Raw genomic sequence first — 19,060 nt, 5'->3', positions numbered from 1 at the left:
AGTTATGAAGTTATAATGTAAAATGTCAGTATAGTTAATATTGTGTTAATTAATTTTAGAATTAGATTTACCCAAAGAAAATTTTTTTTATTATTAATAGACTTGAAAGAGAAAATTTATTATTCTTAAATCATATATATGTATTATCCAAAGATGGTATATGTATTCGACAAAAAATTTCAATCTTCAAGTATGATAAATATAGTATTTATTTGTACGTTAGTATATTTAGAATTTTACCCAAAAGTGAACTATAATATACTTTGTTATGTTATGTAATCTGAGTAGATGATAAAATCAAAATTAATATGAATATTGTATGATTAAATTACAGGTATTTCAATTCATTTGTAAGCTTCATTTGTTACCATATTTAATGGCTTAAACTTCTCTGGAATGAGCAAGTGAAGTTCTATTTAGGTCTTTTAGATGTTTGACTTGTCATTTTTGGAAAAAAAATTCATTATCACTGATGATAATCATGAGGATGAGAAGCATGCACATAAGACATGGGAACATTCTAACATATTGAGCCTTATATTTATGTGAATGACTACGGCAAGAAATATTAAGACTACCCTTCTAAAAAAAACGTGTTAAAGAATATCCTGCGTTTGTGGAAGACCACTTCCGTTCTGCTGATAAGTCACTCGCTAGTGCATTAATGTCACTACTCACGACTATGAAGTTTGATGGGTCTAAGAGCATGCAAGAGCATTCTAATACTATTGAGATGACTAATATTGCTGCAAAGTTAACGTCACTAGGTGTGATGGTTGATGACTTTTTTATGATGCAGTTCATTCTGAATTTACTATCTTCTTAGTACAGAGCTTTTCAAATTAATTATAATGTTATAAAGAAAAAATGGGATGTTAATGAATTGATTGGAAAGCTCATACAGAAAAAAATAGACTTAAGAATTGTGGTGATCATTCTGTCAACTTGGTTTAAGGAGCGGGCAAATCAGAAAAAAATTAAAGACAAAATCAAAGAATTTTAAGAAGAAAGGACATGTCAATACAAAACAGTGTTAAAAAAGGACATTTCTAAAAGGATGTCCTAAACGTAAGGCATGATTCGAAAATAAAAGTATATCTGAAACATATGTATGTACTTATGAATCAAATTTAATTGATATTCCTCGTAATTCTTGGTGGCTTGATTTTGGTGCTACAACTTACATATCTAATGTAATGCATGGATTCCTTATGATCCAAATCACAAGCCAAAGTAAGATGTTCCTCTGCATGGGAAACCGTGTGAAAACACCCATTGAAGGAATATGCACTTATCGCTTGGTGTTGGATACATGCTTTCATTTAGATTTATCTAAGATTCTTTATGTATCTTCAATGTCTAGGAATTTACTTTCTGTTTTTAAGTTGGACAAATATGATTTTTCTTTTAACAGTAGACATAGTTGTTTTAATTTATTTAAAAATTCTAATATTGTTAATTAGTTATGGTGTTCTAATTGATAGCTTATATAGATTAAAATTCTTGATCAATTTTCTGAATTCTTGCTTATTGAGTATCAGAATAACATAATTAGGCTAAATACACCTAAAAAAAGTTCTGCATTCTTGTTGCATAAACATTTGGGTTACATATCCAATGAAAGAATAGAAAGATTAGTAAAAAAATGAGATTTTATAAAATCTAAATTTTACTGATCTTGGTTTATGTGTGGATTATATTAAAAGAAAATAAACCAAACAAAACAAAAAAGGTGCCACAAGAAGTAGTCATCTTCTTGAAATTATACACACTAATGTATGTAGACTTTTTGATGCTCTATTTATTAGTGGAAAAAATATTTCATCACTTTTATTGATGAATTTTCACGTTATAGATATGTCTATTTGCTTAAAAAAAAAAGTCTCAAATAGTTGATGCTGTTCATATTTATATTAAAGAAATTGAAAGACAATTAGACAAAAAGGTAAAAGTTATTAGATCAGATAGAGGTGGTGAATATTATGGAAAACATAATGAAACAGGACAATATCCTGGTCCATTTACACTACAAGAAAATAAGCTTTCTGCCACGCTTTTAAAGCGTGCCGAAAAGTGCTAAAAAGGGTGTCGACAGCTTTTCGCCACGCTTTTTGAGCTATCGGCACGCTTTTGAAAAGGTCACATCTGCCAGCGTGCCGGTTGCTCTATCGCCACGCTTTTGTGAATCTATCGGCACGCTTTCTTTTTTGCCACGCTTTCAACTCTTGCCACGCTTTTAAGCGTGGCCATATGTATTAACCTATCGGTATGCTTTAAAAGCGTCCCGAAAAGTGAGAGATATGGCTACGCTTTTGAAACGTGCCAATAGTAAAAGATATGGTATTGCTTTTGAAGCGTGCCAATAGTAAAGAAACATAATCCTATTGCCACGCTTTAAAAGCGTGGCTATATCCCTATCATCAAAAAAGAAAATCTGGCATATGCTTTTACCCATACTCTAATGCACTCCAAAAATAATAAAAAAACATTGACAAAAATATGTGAATATCATTTAAAAAAATTAATTAATAAAAATTAGTATTACATTAATAAAATTCAAACCAAAGTAGTTATAAAATACATTGGGCTAAAAAATATCAATACATATAAAACTTATTAAAAGTCATTAACTTATTCTATCTCTTTGTCATTTTTTTGTGTAAAAAATAAAAAAAATTAAAAAATAAATATCAATAATCCAAACATAATGGCAAAAACTCATGCTGTTGAATCTTGTAGCTCACACCATTGTGCTTTAGAAAAAGGAGATAGCCCTCTTAGAAGAACTTCTATAATTTTTGTAGCGCTTGAGGATTTTATATTCTTCATGCATGAATATCAATGCAGTTTCTTTACTTCCCATTCTTCTTACCTGCAACAAGTTTAAAAGAAATGCCATGAAAACACACTCAACCATTTTATCTTCATTTAATAATGATTTTAAAAAGTCTAAGCACAACTACACAAAATATAATGCAGTTTTGTATTGTAACTATCAGCTTGAAAATGTTGTTATACCTTAAATTGCATAAAGTCTCAGCAAGGATGCATAAATTGCATAAAGCTAAAACAAAACAATGTTTGATCCATTTATACTCTTGAGAAAAACAAAATTACTCTTTGAAGTCAAATAATTGCCTAGCGTATAGCATTACAAGTTCCAAATTTCATATAAATCAGATACAACAAATCACCTATATAAAAAATAACAATAAAATGGCATAAGTATAATTAATATGTCAAAGGGAGAAATTCCTATGTAACGCTGGGGATTTGAGTTGAAAAGGAATCAAATGAAAGCCAAAAACATGTGTTTGTTTCCTTTTGGATTGCGTGGTTTTACTGGTTTGTATTTAATGAACCAAAAACCAAAGCAAAGGGTTGGTGGAATTGGAGAGGGACCTACGCTCACACTGTCACACATTACCCCCACTTGATCACATGCACCGTCCAAACTCCCTGTACTCCATGTCAATTTCTTCAAGGGTCTCTATGTGCTCACTCACAAAGCTGAGATACAAGGAGGAGGAGTGTCTTTTACTCTTAAGGCTATTTCACAACTTTCAATAGTGTCTAACGCAAAACACAATTAAAATTTAAAACTGGGTAAAAGTCCAAAAATAATGTACCTCACTGGAACAGCTAAAAGACTCCTCACACCTTTCTGACCAAGCTCAACGAGAGTTTCATCTGTATATGGTTTCAACCACTGTACCGGGTCCACTCGACTCTGGAAATTCATCCAACAATTCCATAAGAAACAGAGGCTCTAAAAGGTAAGCCAACAATTCAGCAATTAAAAAGCAAGTTAATGAGGTCCAAACTAACCTGATAAGCAAGAGTGTGCTTATTGTTAATTCCTCTAGCTTTCAACTCCTGCATAATCAGATTTACCATCACTTTGTGCACTGATAAAAAAAATAATAGCAGTAAGTAGAAGCAGAAGTAAAAGTATTGATATAGTGTATATGGGGCTTTTGCAAATATTAGGTTATTTGAGTGTTTGAGAAAAAGGTATACAGGAACCATATCATAGATATTCTACAGCTATTCCAGGGTTGTGAAAGTAACTCATCTGACTATATTCTGTGATCAAATAATAAATAAAAAGGGGAAATAGAGACAATGGGATGAAATTTACAATAACAACTTCAGCTTGCAATTATTTGATATAATCAGAATAAAAGTATGCCTTTATAATATAGAGAACTAAATTTCCAATTTAAAAGAAGCAAATGATATTATGTTTACACATAATAGTTAATAACATGATACATTCTAAAGAAAAACAGAAACTTAGACTCTTACTATGGCAAGTAATTACCACATCCCAACCTGCCTCTTCACTTCAAAAAGGATACAAAGCAAACAGGACAAAGAAGAAACATATAAAGAGAAGATTTATTAGTGTCACTATTATTACCCTTAGCCAATGTTGAATACAAAGGACATGCAAACCAAATAGTACCATTCTGTATCTGTGAGATCCTCCGGAGACAGTGCTGCTGAACGCCTTTTGGTTTGAGGGCTGGCTTCTACAGCTTTGAGGGACTTGTATAACTCTCGAAGCTGCTCACTCCGCTGCAACCCTATCTGATCAAAATTGAGTTCCACTCCTTGACTTGTCTTCCTTGTCTTAATGTCTCCATTGTAATATCCTTCCCCCCAACTCAACACCCTGCTAAATGGGCACCATGAATAGAAAGAAATTGATTTTGAATAGTAGTATTATTGAATTGTGGTGTTGTCTAAGAAGCCATTGCATTGAGTTGTTCATATTAGAGAAGAAGAAGAAGAAACAAGTCATGATGTGTCTCGTCATATGAAGTCCATTGAGGTATTTTCACAAACAACACATTCAAGAAACAGAAAATGAAAAAAAAATCACAAAACAGAACTGAAATTCAAGGAAACAGTTAGTTAGAAGTTAGTACCCGGGTTGGGTAGATGAAGTAGACCAGAATATTGCATAGCTCCACTGGATGCTTCTCACAGACAAAGCAAGATGTTCTTTGAAGTTCTCCAGCAACATTTCCTTGTTCTTTGGGTTCAGGAAAATAACCTTTCAGCTTGAATCATACTTGATTCTCCCCATGAAACCTAAAAAATGAATTAAGCAAACTCTTAAAAAATTTGGCCTAGAAAACACATTGGTATACCAGACAGCAGCTGACAGAATTTATATCTTTATCAGTTTTACAAAGGGCATTTGTGAAGAATACAAAAATAGAAGAATTTTTATAGGAAGGATAAAATCTGAGTTTCCAATGGCATTAAATACATAGAAGTTCACTTTCTCTATAAAATCATTTCCCTTTTGTATTAGTAAAACTCTCTCTATACCAAATCATATCCGCAGAGAACACATTAGGATAAAAAGTAAAAACATATATCCAGGCCCCAAAAAAATGAGTATGAACAGAGGATACTTATTTGATTCAGATCAAATGCTTAGCTTCCTACCACCAGATTATTGCAAAATTACAGCATTTAAGCTAGGAAATAATTTTCTTTTGATGAAATGCAAACCGCAGTACATAAGCCTATTACATGTCTTGAAGGTTGAAACTTCTTTGATGGAGCTGCCTGCAATTGAAACTTTTATCTAACTATTCAATTCCATAAGACAAAATCAAATACAAAAACGAAAACGAATTGAGCACTCACATAGTTGCATAGAACTTCCAACACACCTTCATCACAGATACACTGCTGCACCAAGACCGTTCTAGGTGGCAGTGCACCAGAGACCCTCACACCCTCAAGAAACCTCCATTTAGTATTTCTTTACCAAAAAATTGAAGACAAACATCAGAAACCATTCCAATAAGCAATTTACATCATAATCAAACAAAATAACAAATGATCATATCACTCAAACCTTATATCAAGTATCTGTACTATTCGAATAAATGCATGTGTCATGGTAAGGCAAAGCACATATAATAAAATAGACAATCCATCGCATTCCCCACACCAATGCAATCAAACTAGAGAGTTCACCACATAATAGAAACAAAACAAAAAGAGAGGTGATTACAGTTGCAAGAGATGATTATATAAGAAAAGAAAACATTAATCAGCGTTATGGTGAGGGTTGAATAGAGAAATTTGCGGAGGGTTGAAACAGAGAAACAAAAAGGGATTAAATCTTTAAATACGTACCTTCTTGTGTTATGGTGAGGGTTGAGCACCGATTGAGGGAGGAACGACGATTGAGGGAGAGGCAGCGACGATTGAGTCAGCGTCGACGGAGGTAAGGTTTGAGCGAGAGAGAACGAGCACTGATGGAGGCCTTGCGAGCGAGAGTGAACGCCGACGAAGGGCACGCCGATGGAGGGTGCGCCGGCGGAGGCAGCACCGATTGAAGTTTCCAAGAGTTGTAAAAGAGGGATAAAGGGTTGCAAGAGAAGGATAGAGGGTTGCAAGTTGAGAGCGGGCTACGACCTGAAAGATGACGATGGATTCTCACTTCTCAGTGATGAAGAGGGCTGCGAGCTGAGACCTGAGAGGGCTGCGAACTGAGAGAGAGCTGCGAAAGTTTAGGGTTCTTAGTTGAGTAATGGAGAGGATTCGAGGGTTTGGGTTCTCACTTCTAAGTTAGGGCTGTTTTGAGTGTTCTGATAAAGAAATTAAGTGTTTGAGTGAGAAATTAAATTAAGTGGGAATCCTATCGTCACGCTTTTTTAGGGTCCCAAATAATTAGAGTTTATAGGCACGCTTTAAAAATGTGCCCCGTATCCTGACAAACTAGCCACGCTTTAAAAGCGTACCTGTTTCTCTCTATGGGCACGCTTTTGAAGCGTGACAAAAAAAAGGGTGGTCAAATCATAAATCAGTGGTCATCCTCATAAAAACGTGCCAAAATCTCTCTATGGCCACGCTTTTGAAGCGTGCCAAAAAAAGCGTGGCCACAAATCAATGGCTACCCTCATAAAAGCGTGGTCATTGACCACTTTTAGCCATGCTTTTAAAGCGTGGCAAGAAAAAAGGGTGCCGATAGGCCTTTTTTCTTGTAGTGTTACAAAACTTCTAGAAAGACATGGCATATGTGCACAATATACAATGCCATACACACCGCAACAAAATTTTGGTGTGGCAAAAAGGCGTAATCGAACGTTAATAGATATGGTTAGAAGTATGATGAGCAATTCTTCTTTACCTAAATTCTTGTGGATGTATGTATTAAAGACTACCGTGTATTTGCTAAATAGAATTTCTAGTAAAGTTGTTCCAAAGATTCCTTTTGAGTTATGGACTAATAGAAAGCCTAGTTTACGACATTTGCATATTTGAGGTTGTCCAACAGAAGCAAGAATATTTAATCCACAAGAAAAGAAATTAGATTCTCGAACAGTGACTGGCTATCCAGAAAAGTCTAAAAGGTATTTTTTTATTATCCAAACCATAGTCTAAGAATTATAGAAACTGGTAATACCAAATTATTTGGAAATGGTGAAATTAGTGGGAATGAAAATCATCAAATTGTGAAAATAAAAGAAATTAAAGTTAATGTTCCTATACATGTTTGTGCTCCTTTATCCATACCTACTCAAAGAGTAGTTCTAACTATTGTTGAGCACATTAGTAGTGATGAATAAAATTTGAATGATAATACTCCCAATGAAAAAATTAACTTACAAATATCTAAAATAAATGAGTCTTTAGAAGTACCATTGAAGAGATTTCAAAGAGAAAGAAAGTAAGCTATTTCAAGCTATTATGAAACTTATTTACAAGAAGAAGACATTGGAATATCTAAAGATCCAGTTTCATTTACACAAGGCATAAATAGCGATGATTCAGAAAAATAGATTGATGCCATGAAAGAAGAGTTAAAATTCATGGAAGATAACAAAATTTGGGATATTGTTGAATTGTCAGAAGGTGCTAAATATGTTGGTTGTAAATGGGTCTTCAAAGTTAAGCAAGACTCAAAAGGCAATGTTAAACGATATAAAACTAGACTTGTTGCTAAAAGATTTACTCAAAAGTATGGTATTGATTATAAAGAAACATTTTCACCTGTTTCTAAGAAAGATTCATTGCATATCATTATGGCACTTGTGGCTCATTATGACTTAGAGATACATCAAATAGATGTAAAAATTGCCTTTTTGAATGTGATCTTGATGAAGAAGTTTATATGGATCAACTTGAAGGTTTTCCAAATGAAGAAAAAAGTCATATGGTGTGTAAACTTAAGAAATCAATATATGGACTGAAACAAGTCTCACGACAATGATATATTAAGTTTAGTAATACCATTCTTTCTTTCAATTTTGAAAAAAATGTTATTGATGTATGCATATACTGAAAGGTCAGTGGGAGTAAGTTCATCTTTCTAGTCTTATATATTGATGATATTTTGCTTGCAACAAATGATTTGGAAAGGCTACATGAGACTAAAGAATATCTTTCTAGAAATTTTGAAATGAAAGATGTAAAAGAGGCATCCTATGTGATAGAAATTTAAATTTTCCATGATAAATAACAAGAATTATTAGGATTGTCTCAGAAGGCCTATATAAGTAAAGTTCTAGAGAGATTCACTATGAAAAAGTGTTCCGCAAAAATTGTACCAATTCAAAAAGGGACAAATTTAGTCCTATGCAATGCCTAAAAAATGACATAGAAAGAAAAGCAAATGAAAGCAATTCCATATAGTTCTGTAGTGGGTAGTCTTACGTATGTGCAAACCTGCACAAGATCAGACATTAACTTTGCAGTAGGAATGCTAGGATGGTATCAAAGTAGTCTTGGAACGAGTCATTAGAAAGCTGTAAAGAAGGTTTTAAGGTATCTTCGAAGAACAAAGAATTATATACTCATGTACAAAAGGTCTAGCCAATTAAAATAATTGGTTATTCAGATTCAGATTTTAGTGGATGTGCTGATACAAAAAAGTCTATATTTGGCAACTTATTCTTATTTTGGAAAAGCTGCCATATCATAAAAAATCTCTAAGTATAGTGTTGTGACAACATCTACATGGAGGCAAAATTTGTAGTATGTTTTGAAGCTACAAATCAAGCTTTATGGCTACGAAATTTTATTTCAGGACTTGGCATTATTAACTCAATTGCTAAACCAATGAAAATTTATTGTGATAATTCTACAACAATATTTTTCTACAAAAAATGATAGATACTCTAAAAGTGCCAAGCATATGGAAATAAAGTACTTTGGCATTAAGGAGGAAGTTCGGAAATAAAGAATGTCTATTGTAACACCCCGTTACCCTAAGCCTTACCTCTAGCCGTAAAGCAAAGGATAACAAAGTACCACAACAGTTCTAAAGCTTATAATGCATAATATATGCCCAAGAATTTATATAACTAGAAGCCCGATGAAGGAGTAAAGCTTAAAGTCGCTTAAAGCGGAATTACAAAACGCGAAGCGTTCACACATGATAACTAAACGGGTAGGCCCAGACGAATCAAGACATAGTATATATAAAACCTTGTAGATAGCTCCAGGATACACAAGGTAATAATTAAAGTAAATAAGATATATATAAGTATGATATACAAAAGAGGACTAGTCACAGCCTGCGGAGTTTAGGTCGGCTAGTCAAACTGAATACAATATAGTTTTAAAGTTTAAAACAGCAACAACCTATCTCTCAAAGTTTTCAGAAATAAAGCCTCTAAGGCAACAAAGTTAAATACACAAAAGATGAGAGAACTACAATATAATAATCAAAATACAAAAAGATAGCAAAAGATCCTCTGCTCTATCACCATCCCACAACTCACCGAGGTGGGTTACGACCTGCATCTGAAAAGCAACAATAAAATATGGTATGGGAACCGGAGGTTTTCAGTATGGTAACAGTGCTCAATATATAAGATGTAAGGTTCCGGGACGTCAAAGGCAATCCTAGAACTTCACATTAATACAGATATTCAAGTTTAATCAAAATAAATAACTTAAACCATAAACCATAAACAGGGTTATCTAAACTTAGGGAATTTCTAACTAATATCAAAATCACACCGCTGTACTCCACAGTCTTCACCATACCCTCCCCGCGATACCATCATCGCCGCCTACCTAACCTCCTCAGCACCAGACAAACACAGATAATGCAAGCGAGTAATTCACAGGTAATATACATATACAGCAAGTAAAACAGGAAGCAAGTAGGCATATTATACATTTAGGCAAACTGCAAGTAATCAAAGCAAATAAGCACATAAGAGATGCATATGATGAATTCCTGTCCTATTGGCTCGTGATATCACTTGTCGGTTCATGAATGCCAACCCGACACATCCTTTCATATGTCGCCTTTCTGCCACGTCCAAGGATATAGTTCCTGGCACGCTTTTGTATCGTTCCGAGGATATAGTGCCTAGCACACTTGCATGCTCCAAGGATATAGTGCGTGGCACACTCTTGCGGCAGAGAAGGAAAACAACAACATATGTTTCATTATAAATCGTTCCAGGGATATAGTGCCCGGCACACTATCATTCCAACAATATAGTGTCTGGCACACTTTTCACATCCAACAAGTCCATCAACCTCAAATCATCATCAGTCATCACCATTTTTTCATCTCAATCCACTTTCAATTCTCAAGTCTCAACATTTTAAGGATATAGTGCCTGGCACACTCTCCTTCAATATCCATCAAGCTCATCATAACCATCATTAGTTCTTAATTTCACAAGTTATCATCCACTCACAAGTTCTCAAGCCATTACCAATAAAGCACTTCGCTAGTTCACCCACAACTTCAGGAACCTAAGTCTCCATCTTCTAAACTCATACAGAAAATTACCACCTTAGTTCACTAACCCATCTCTATTAGTCTTAAGGCCTAATTACTAGTTAGCGATCTTAAACAGTAGATAGAGAAGTTTGGAAAGCTAAAGAACCCTTGAAAAGTGAAGAAAAATCATTTTTCAGCAAAACAGGGACTGTGCGTACGCACACGTTAAAAAAGTACGTCCGCGTACACATACAATATGTCCGCGTACGCATACACAAAAATTGGGCCATTTCACGTGCGCATACCTGGGCCGCGTACGCATATTCATCAGATTTCAGAAAAATGTCAAGTTGCAGAATTTTCAATTTTAAACACCAAACTTTAAACGTTCATAACTTCCTCCACAAAACTCCATTTTCATCAAACTTATATCATTTTAAAGATCTTGAAATCATCTTTATTTTAAAATAAAAATAATTTAATTTCAATGTATGAGGATCAAGTTATGAACTGCCAAAGTTTGTCAAAAATAAGGTTTTACCAAATTCAACAAAATTCTCTAGTTTCCAAAACTTCAAATCCAAACCAAAACAAATACACCCAAAACCAACACAAAGCCTCATACCAACATTTCTCAACCATCTCCCATCATTCAGTATTAAAACTATTTAACCCTCACTAACTTACTTAAATTTTTATCAACCTCCTCACTTCCTCAACTCAATCAAAATCAAAGCTCACAATCACCACCAATTGTTAACAACACCAACCACAATATTCTGTACTAATTATCATCATTAAAATTCATAATCAAACATAAACAATCACCATCCCAATCCATCAAAATCATCACAAACATCAATAATCATCAAATATCATCAACACCAATAATCCCCAACAATCACCATCACCCACAAAAATTAATAACCACCAACAATTAACATCAATCCATCATCATATTAGAATTCACCACAATCATACCTCAATATATACATTTTTCTCCATCTCCATCATCATGCATATACTACAAACATAGTTCAAACAATCACATATCCAATTCAATCCTATCTTATGGTTCACTAGCCCAAGTTTCCAAAAATATTACATATTACATAAAGAAAACCAAAATCATACCTTGGTTGATTCCCACGTAACTCAAAACACGAAGCTCAAACTCAACTCCAAAACCATCAAGCTCACTCCAACAAACATCAAACTTCAATCTAACATCATACAACATATCACATCAAATTTAGGGTTCACAGAAATAACTAAACACAAGAGTTTAGTGAAATCTTACCTTATCCAACAGTATTAAGGACAAAACCCAACAATATTCCAATGCTAGATCACCCCTAAACAAATAAAACTATAAAAATCTCAATCTAACATAGCCACAACTCGAATTTGTCAAAAAACAAAAAACTAGAGCTTGGAATTCAATTTTCTTACCAATTGGTTTAGATAAAAATGAAGTGCTCGTCAAGAGTTTCGCGCGGCCGCAAATGGCTTATCAATCGGAGCACCATAGCTCAAGTTATGGCCAATTGAAAGAGAAGATGAATAATAGCAACTCTCTTCTTCCTCTCTTCTCTCACCAGTGTCCCCTTTCTTTGTTTCTAGGGTAAAATGAGCTGAATGCTCATTAATTGACACTTGTATATGTTGGGCTTGGGCCCAGTCTAACCCGTTAGTATTTTAGTTCTATTTGGCCCAACTTTGGGCTAACCTTTAAGATTAGTGTCCGGTTTTCAATTATAAATTATTTTTGTCCTTTCAAAATAATAAATTCAATTTTTAAAATCTTATTTTTTTCAGTACGTAAAATCGGACAGACTAGAGCTGATACTGTCGGCTTAAGCACCGGTACGTAATCTTTACAAAAATTTTCTGTAAAAGATACATTTTCCCACTCAAAAAAATTCATTGAATTCAAATTTTATCTTTTTATTTTTAAAATATCATTTCTATATTTTCGAACTTATTTCGGGCAGTTAAAATTATTATTTTATTAAAACGGTTATTTCGATTCTTACATCTATAGAACATGTTAGAACAGAACTTATGATTGCTGATCCATGACTCAAGGATTGTAACCAAAGACATTTAAGTAACATGTACATAGAATAGGTATTGGTTCTTTTGAATGATGCTAACACTCTGAACTTATTATGTTTATTTATGTATTTTTTGAACATTGATAGTTTATTGTTTCTAGTTAAAGTAAGATTATTTTATGAGTTATAGCATAATAATCTAGAAACTTTATGGGACTGATATAAAATTTTGTATTATTTATGTAGCTTGTGTAGTAAGATGCTAGTGGTTGTAGTATATAGAAGAAAATGCATTTCATATTTAATGCATGACCGCCATAAGTCACACAAAGTATTTTACCATATTGAAGCAATTATGTAACGTGTGAAAATCTGATTATACTTAGGCCAAGTGGGAGAATGTTGGAAGTTTATTGTAATTATTTATAAATTATTAATGATTTAATCTCATCCGTTAATGCTAATGTTTGATGTACGCATTAGATTTAAAGGTAATGACACATATAAAGATGGTCCTTTCTCTGCCAATATACACGACTTTTTTACAGTTTTTACTTACTGAAAATACTAGAAAACTACCATCCTAATGAATGTTTGAAAGAAAGGGAAAGGGAGAGAAACTAATCTTAAAGTGCAACTCTATCATAACCAAAAATCATTATGACAATCAATCTAGGTATAAAAATCACAACTTTTAAGATCCTAATTAATGCTTTTGCTTAAATTAAGTTTACAAGACTGAGTCGTGTTGCGTGAAGTATGGGATCAAAACGATGTCCTATTCGTTAGGGTTGGTGTTGTAGGAAGGGAGGAGAGTGAAGAAGGCGGTGGCAATGAAGATTCCAAGGAGGGTAAAGAGGAGGCGCTGCTTGTGGAGAAGGTAGTTGATGGGGCTTAGAGTGAATGAATGTCATCGCTTGTTTGGTTTTGGGGAGTAGTCGTCGTTGATTGGGTTTTGAGTTGTTGGGGAAGTTCTCAACGTCAATTATGGTGGTGAGTTGGCCACCAATGCCATTGGCCATCCATTCTTTGAAGAGAATTGGCTCGAGCTCAGCACGGGCAACATAGACGGCGACAGTATGAGCAGCAGGACCACTTCCTATGATGCAGATCTTGGTTTGAGGTTACTCATGTAGTGGAGACCGAGTATGCTACAACGTTGGTGGTAGTGGTGGAGGCGCAGCAAAGAGCTGCGATGTTTAGTGGGCTTCAAAATGATGCATTTTTACAACATAGCACAGAGACTAATTTGTTTTGTTTATACACGTGGACAACTGACTGCCACGTGTATTAGTCCAGGCCTCCATGTCAACATTTTTTGTTTGTCATTGATGAAGAAATAAGACTAGGCCAGAGTTAAACGTAGAGGAAAATGATCAAAAGTTGGGAGATTAAAGTATCTGATCCTAAAATATTCAGGGACTGATTTGGATAATGACTCATTTTTTAATTTATCCAAGTCAAACCAAATTAAAATAATAATTTTAGATTCACGTGCTACTTTTATTTCAGTTGAAACGAAAACGTAAATAACTAAATTTTATGTACATATTTTTCTTTTTCTTACAAACAACAAAAAAATGAAGAAAGCGGAAGAATAAGAAGAAAAATTTAAATAAGTTCTTGTTAAGAAACTACTGCATGAAGTCTAGAGCCTTGAAAAATTTCGGTGTCAAAATAAAAAATTCTTGTATTGCGGTTAAGACATTTTGGTACTATTTTTTTATTTTATACTTTTTTTCAAACTCCTTCAACTCCTTCTTCTCCACATTCAAAATGTAAGAACCGGGCTTAATTACCCATTTAATTAAGTACTAATATTTCCCAAATAAGGTTCCGAAAAGTTAGAGTGAGAATTTGAGGATTTAAATATGATTTTTGGACTCAGTAGGCCTTTCTGAGTAAGAAAATGTGTTTTCTGCGAAAAACCGTGAAAAACTGCGAACCGGCAATTGAACCGGTTGAACCGATTCAAGTCTGCCCGGTACTGCGTGAGAAAAAGTAAAAACAGTCAAAAACCTTAGAAAAATGTTAGAAATAGAAAACCGGACGTTAATTTTAAAGGTTTGGCCCGAAGTTAGGCCAAACGGGCTAAAAACGCTAACGGGTTGGACCGGACCCAAGTTGGACCCAAGCCCAACATATAAAAGGATCCATTAATGAACCCAAACAGCCAAACCACACTTAAACACACACATACACACCCAGCTGAAAGAGAAGGGGAAGAAGAGAACCCCTTGAGCACTATTCACTTCAATCTTCTCAAGCTCATAGCTTGAGCTATAGAGCTCCGATCATCGCACCGTTTGTGACTATGCATTCCTTGTGAAGAGATCTACAAGATACACCCAAGAAATTGGTAAGAAAAGCTTGAATCCTTCTCATTTGTTCTCTCTAAATTTTCGAGTATTAGGGTTTTGATTAAGTGAGAATTTGTGATTTTTGGGTGTTTAGGTTCATTCTAATCCTTGCTTAGCATTGGGTTTTGGCTTCCAAAGCTATTGGGAAAGGTAAGAACTCTTGAACCTTTGTGAGATTATGGTTATGTTGAGCCCTAGGTTGATTTGTGGTGATTTATATGTATATAGCTTGATTATTGTGAGTTTGGAGCTTGTTGGTGTTTGTGGGAGTTACATTGGTGGTTGGATTGTGGTTGAAAGCTCATTTGGTGCTCAATTTTGAGTTTTTGGACAAATTGCAAATCGGATAAGGTATGGTTTCGGTTTCCTCTATGTAGTATATAATATTCATGGACACTTAGGCTAGTGACCCATAGGATAGGTTTGAAAATTATATGTTGTTGATGGTTGGTTTGGTTGATGATGTATAATGGTTTGATGTTGTTGTTGTGGTTAAGTGATGAGGTTGAGATATGATGAATTTGGATGAATAAATATTGTTGATTATTAATGTGAATCATGGTTGAGTTGATGATGAAAATTGATAGAGATGTAATGATGATTAGTGGATATGTGATATATGTGATATTGTGGTTGAGAATAAATTTTGGTAAGAATTGGTGTATTAGGACACAAAGGGTTAATTTTGATGAGAAATGGAGTTGGAATGGTTTGGTATGGTTTTGAAAGTGTATGGTAAGAAAGTGGGAAAAATGTGAATTTTGGTAAAAGTGGGTTTTTGGTGAACTTTGTTTTATCATAACTTTTGCCTCGATTTTCAAAATCGGTTGAAATTGGTTTAGAATTAAATTTTATTGAAAACTCTTCGAAACGATATAAAGTTTGAAAATTTTGGAGTTTTGTAGAGGAAGTTATGATCACTCAAAGTTGGTGTTGAAAATCTGAAATTCTGCAAAGTTGCAGAATTTTATGATTTTTGATATGTGCGCACACACAGCCCTGCGAAAATCTTAATCTGTGCGGACGCACAGACCTGTGCGGACGCACAGACCTGTGCGCACGCACAGGCAGGGAAGTGCGTTCTGTTTGCAGCGCGAGCACACCTTGTGCGCGCACATATCTAAGGAGAAATTGCAACCTGTGCACACGCACACGTTGGGAAGGTCAGTCTGTTGGGGGGCGCTAGCACATCTTGTGCGAGCGAACAGACTTGTAAATTTTCGCACCTGTGCGTACGCACACTTTTAAAAACTCTTTCTGGGCGTGCGCACGCACACCCCTGTGCGGACGTACACACCCTATTTCTCAATTTTAAACTTTGTTTTTAACTATTTCACTTTTCCAACAAGATTGTAAGCTTCTATAACACCATTTTAAGACTTTTGGGCTTGATTTTGAGTATGCGAACATGAGAATTAACTTAAGGGTTTAGTTGATGATTATTATGAAAAATTAAAAAATGGAGCTCTAGGTCTTGGATGTACTGAGGATGGTTTGATGATATGTGAAGGATGATTGATGTATGAGATGAGAAATGAAAAACTATTGGGTTCGGAATGGAAATGTGGATTGACAGTGGATGAAATGAGTCGAGAACTCTGAATGAGATGATGGATCCATGCTATCATGAAAATGTTTTCTGAAAACCACTGATGTATCATTTTTATACTGAGATTATGAGACGTTATGCGCCCGGCAGGGACGGTGGTTAATCCCGCCTGTCGAGGTAGTGGCGGCGGCGTAAGGATGGTGGTTAATCTCGCTTACGTTGAGATGCGAGGTTGGAGGCAAGAGTATCCCGCTCGCATTCCTTCGGATCTATAGAGCGTTGATGAATCCATATTTGATGATATATTTTGGTTTGATTTGAGTGGATTTCATCACTTAAACCCACATTTATTCATCCGAATAGCATACTTTTGTGTTCTCTTCCTTAATTGAGCTTAATTGTGAAAACATGCTATTTTGTGCTTAAATTAGTGATTTTAATCCCACTTTTATGCCATTCGATACCATGACATATTTTTTTAGTGATTTTAGGTCCTAAAGGCAAGTTTGGCAAGGCAAAAGTGGAAGGAAGCATGTGCAAAGGGAGAAAACATGAAGAAAACAAAGGAGAAGCACACATTGGAGTGTGCGTATGCATAACCACCTGTGCGTACACACAAAAGTCACAAAACCATGTGTGCGTGCACACGACATTCTGTGCGTACGCACAAGATGAAAATCAGCATGTGTGCGTACGTATACACCTGTGCCTACACACACGTCCCAGCGCATGACTCATTTTTTGCAAATCGCTGGGGGCGATTTTTGGGCCTCCAGGGCCCAATTTTGGGACTTTCTAAAGCTGATTGAGTGCTATATGAAGGAAGGCCTCACTCCATGTGAAGGAGAGAGAAATTAGGGTTAGATTAGCATTATGTAGGTTGTATTCTAGAGAGAGAAGCTCCCCCTCTCTAGAATTAGGGTTTGTTAGTTTAATTTCTTGTAATTTCTACTTTTAATTCTTGTTTTTATTTATTTTTCCTTGTCATTTATTGTTATTGCTTCTTTGTTCTTCTTCATTTCGCTTGTCATTTCCTTTTATTTTGTCAATTTTCCATTTTATGAACACTCTTGTATTTCTTTAATTTCAATTTATGCACTTTATGTTTTATGTTCATTTATTGCTTTCCTTAGTTGTTGTTATGATTTTCTTGCTCTTGGTAGTTAGAATTTATTTTTAATGCATTTTCAATATTATTTTATTTTCATGTACACCAAATGTTTGATAAAATGCTTGGCTTAGTTTTTACATAGTTTTTCTTCACTCTTGGCTTGAAATTGTTGACTTTGGTGTCCCTTGAGTCATTGATGTCTATTCTTGTTTGATATATTAGAGTAGTTAGTTAATTTGGTCTCCCTGGACTCTAAGTGACCCCTTAGTGTTGACTTAGGACTTAGGAATTGAAATCAACTATGCCTATTTGACTTATCTTCGATGTAAGATTGACTAAGTAGGATTAACTCTTCATAATCATCATGTGTTTGTGGTCAATGGCTAGGATAGGTAACCTTAGCTCTCAATTACTTGCCAAGAGGTTTCTTGCATTTTAATTTTCCCTTCCTTGCATTTAATTGCTTTGACTTTTATTGCTTTGACTTTTAATTCCTTGCATGTTTATTTAATTGCTTTGATGTTTAATTTCTTGCATGTTTAATCTTCACACTCTTGGTTGAGAAATTGGGTGTTTAGGTGTGATTGAGTTGTGGATGTCCATTCCGCATTATGTGAGAATGGTTAATTGGTTTGGTTTCCATTGACGCTAGTCTTTCACTAAGTCATTAGTGAGTTGAGTAGAAATTATGGATTGAGATCAATTACGCCTTTTGAATAATTCTCAAGGAGGATTGACTGATTTGGATTGATTCTACACAATTCCCATGTTTGTGGTCCATAACTAGGATAGGAATCCTAAATTTCCCAATTCTTGCCAAGAGTTGCCATTTACATTCCTTGCATGCTCATTTACTTTCTTGCTCTCTTGCTTCCCAAATTCCCCATGCTCTCTCATAGCCAATAATATGACATTTCATTGCAACTCTTAGGGAAGACGACCCGGGAGCTAAATGCTCTCGGTTATAATTTGTTTTGTATTATGACTATCTTTAGGAATTAAATTTGATGTTGAGAGTTAGTTGTTGATTTGGCTATATTTACAACGAAGTGATCCTATTTTGAGAGAAAATTCGAATCAACACCAATTCTCATCTTATCAAACGTGCAGGCGCAAAACCCTGGACAGTGATCCGAGCACTATATCTCGGGGGTTTCCATTAATGATTCCGAAGGGCGACATCTCCATGGAGATGTGTCGGGTTGGCAGTTGAACCGACAATGTAATATCATAGCCAGTAGGGCAGGCATTCATCATATGCAT

At 34.8% G+C, this 19,060-nt stretch overlaps 1 protein-coding gene across 16 annotated transcripts; it reads right to left on the bottom strand.

Annotated features, from left to right (window-relative positions):
* Positions 2,526-6,639, bottom strand: LOC107636116 (transcription factor EGL1-like). 16 transcript variants are annotated; one of them, XM_021120837.1, is made up of 10 exons: positions 6,166-6,635; positions 5,882-5,990; positions 5,668-5,785; positions 4,935-5,586; positions 4,469-4,681; positions 4,325-4,346; positions 3,829-3,876; positions 3,630-3,730; positions 3,407-3,510; positions 2,560-2,872 (listed from the first exon to the last, which is right to left on the bottom strand). In XM_021120837.1, the coding sequence occupies exons 4-9, from the start codon at positions 5,030-5,032 to the stop codon at positions 3,438-3,440; spliced, it is 555 nt and encodes a 184-aa protein (XP_020976496.1). In that variant the 5' UTR covers positions 5,033-5,586; positions 5,668-5,785; positions 5,882-5,990; positions 6,166-6,635; the 3' UTR covers positions 2,560-2,872; positions 3,407-3,437. The 16 variants fall into 16 exon arrangements, with proteins under 16 accessions (XP_020976507.1, XP_020976506.1, XP_020976496.1 ...); XM_021120844.1 differs by having other exon boundaries at positions 4,935-5,598; positions 5,694-5,785; XM_021120838.1 differs by lacking the exon at positions 5,882-5,990 and having other exon boundaries at positions 4,935-5,100; positions 5,538-5,586.

Source organism: Arachis ipaensis, chromosome B04 (assembly GCF_000816755.2).
Source record: "Arachis ipaensis cultivar K30076 chromosome B04, Araip1.1, whole genome shotgun sequence".
In the NCBI taxonomy this organism is placed as follows: Eukaryota; Viridiplantae; Streptophyta; class Magnoliopsida; order Fabales; family Fabaceae; genus Arachis; species Arachis ipaensis.
This window is presented reverse-complemented; position numbering and strand designations above follow the sequence as displayed.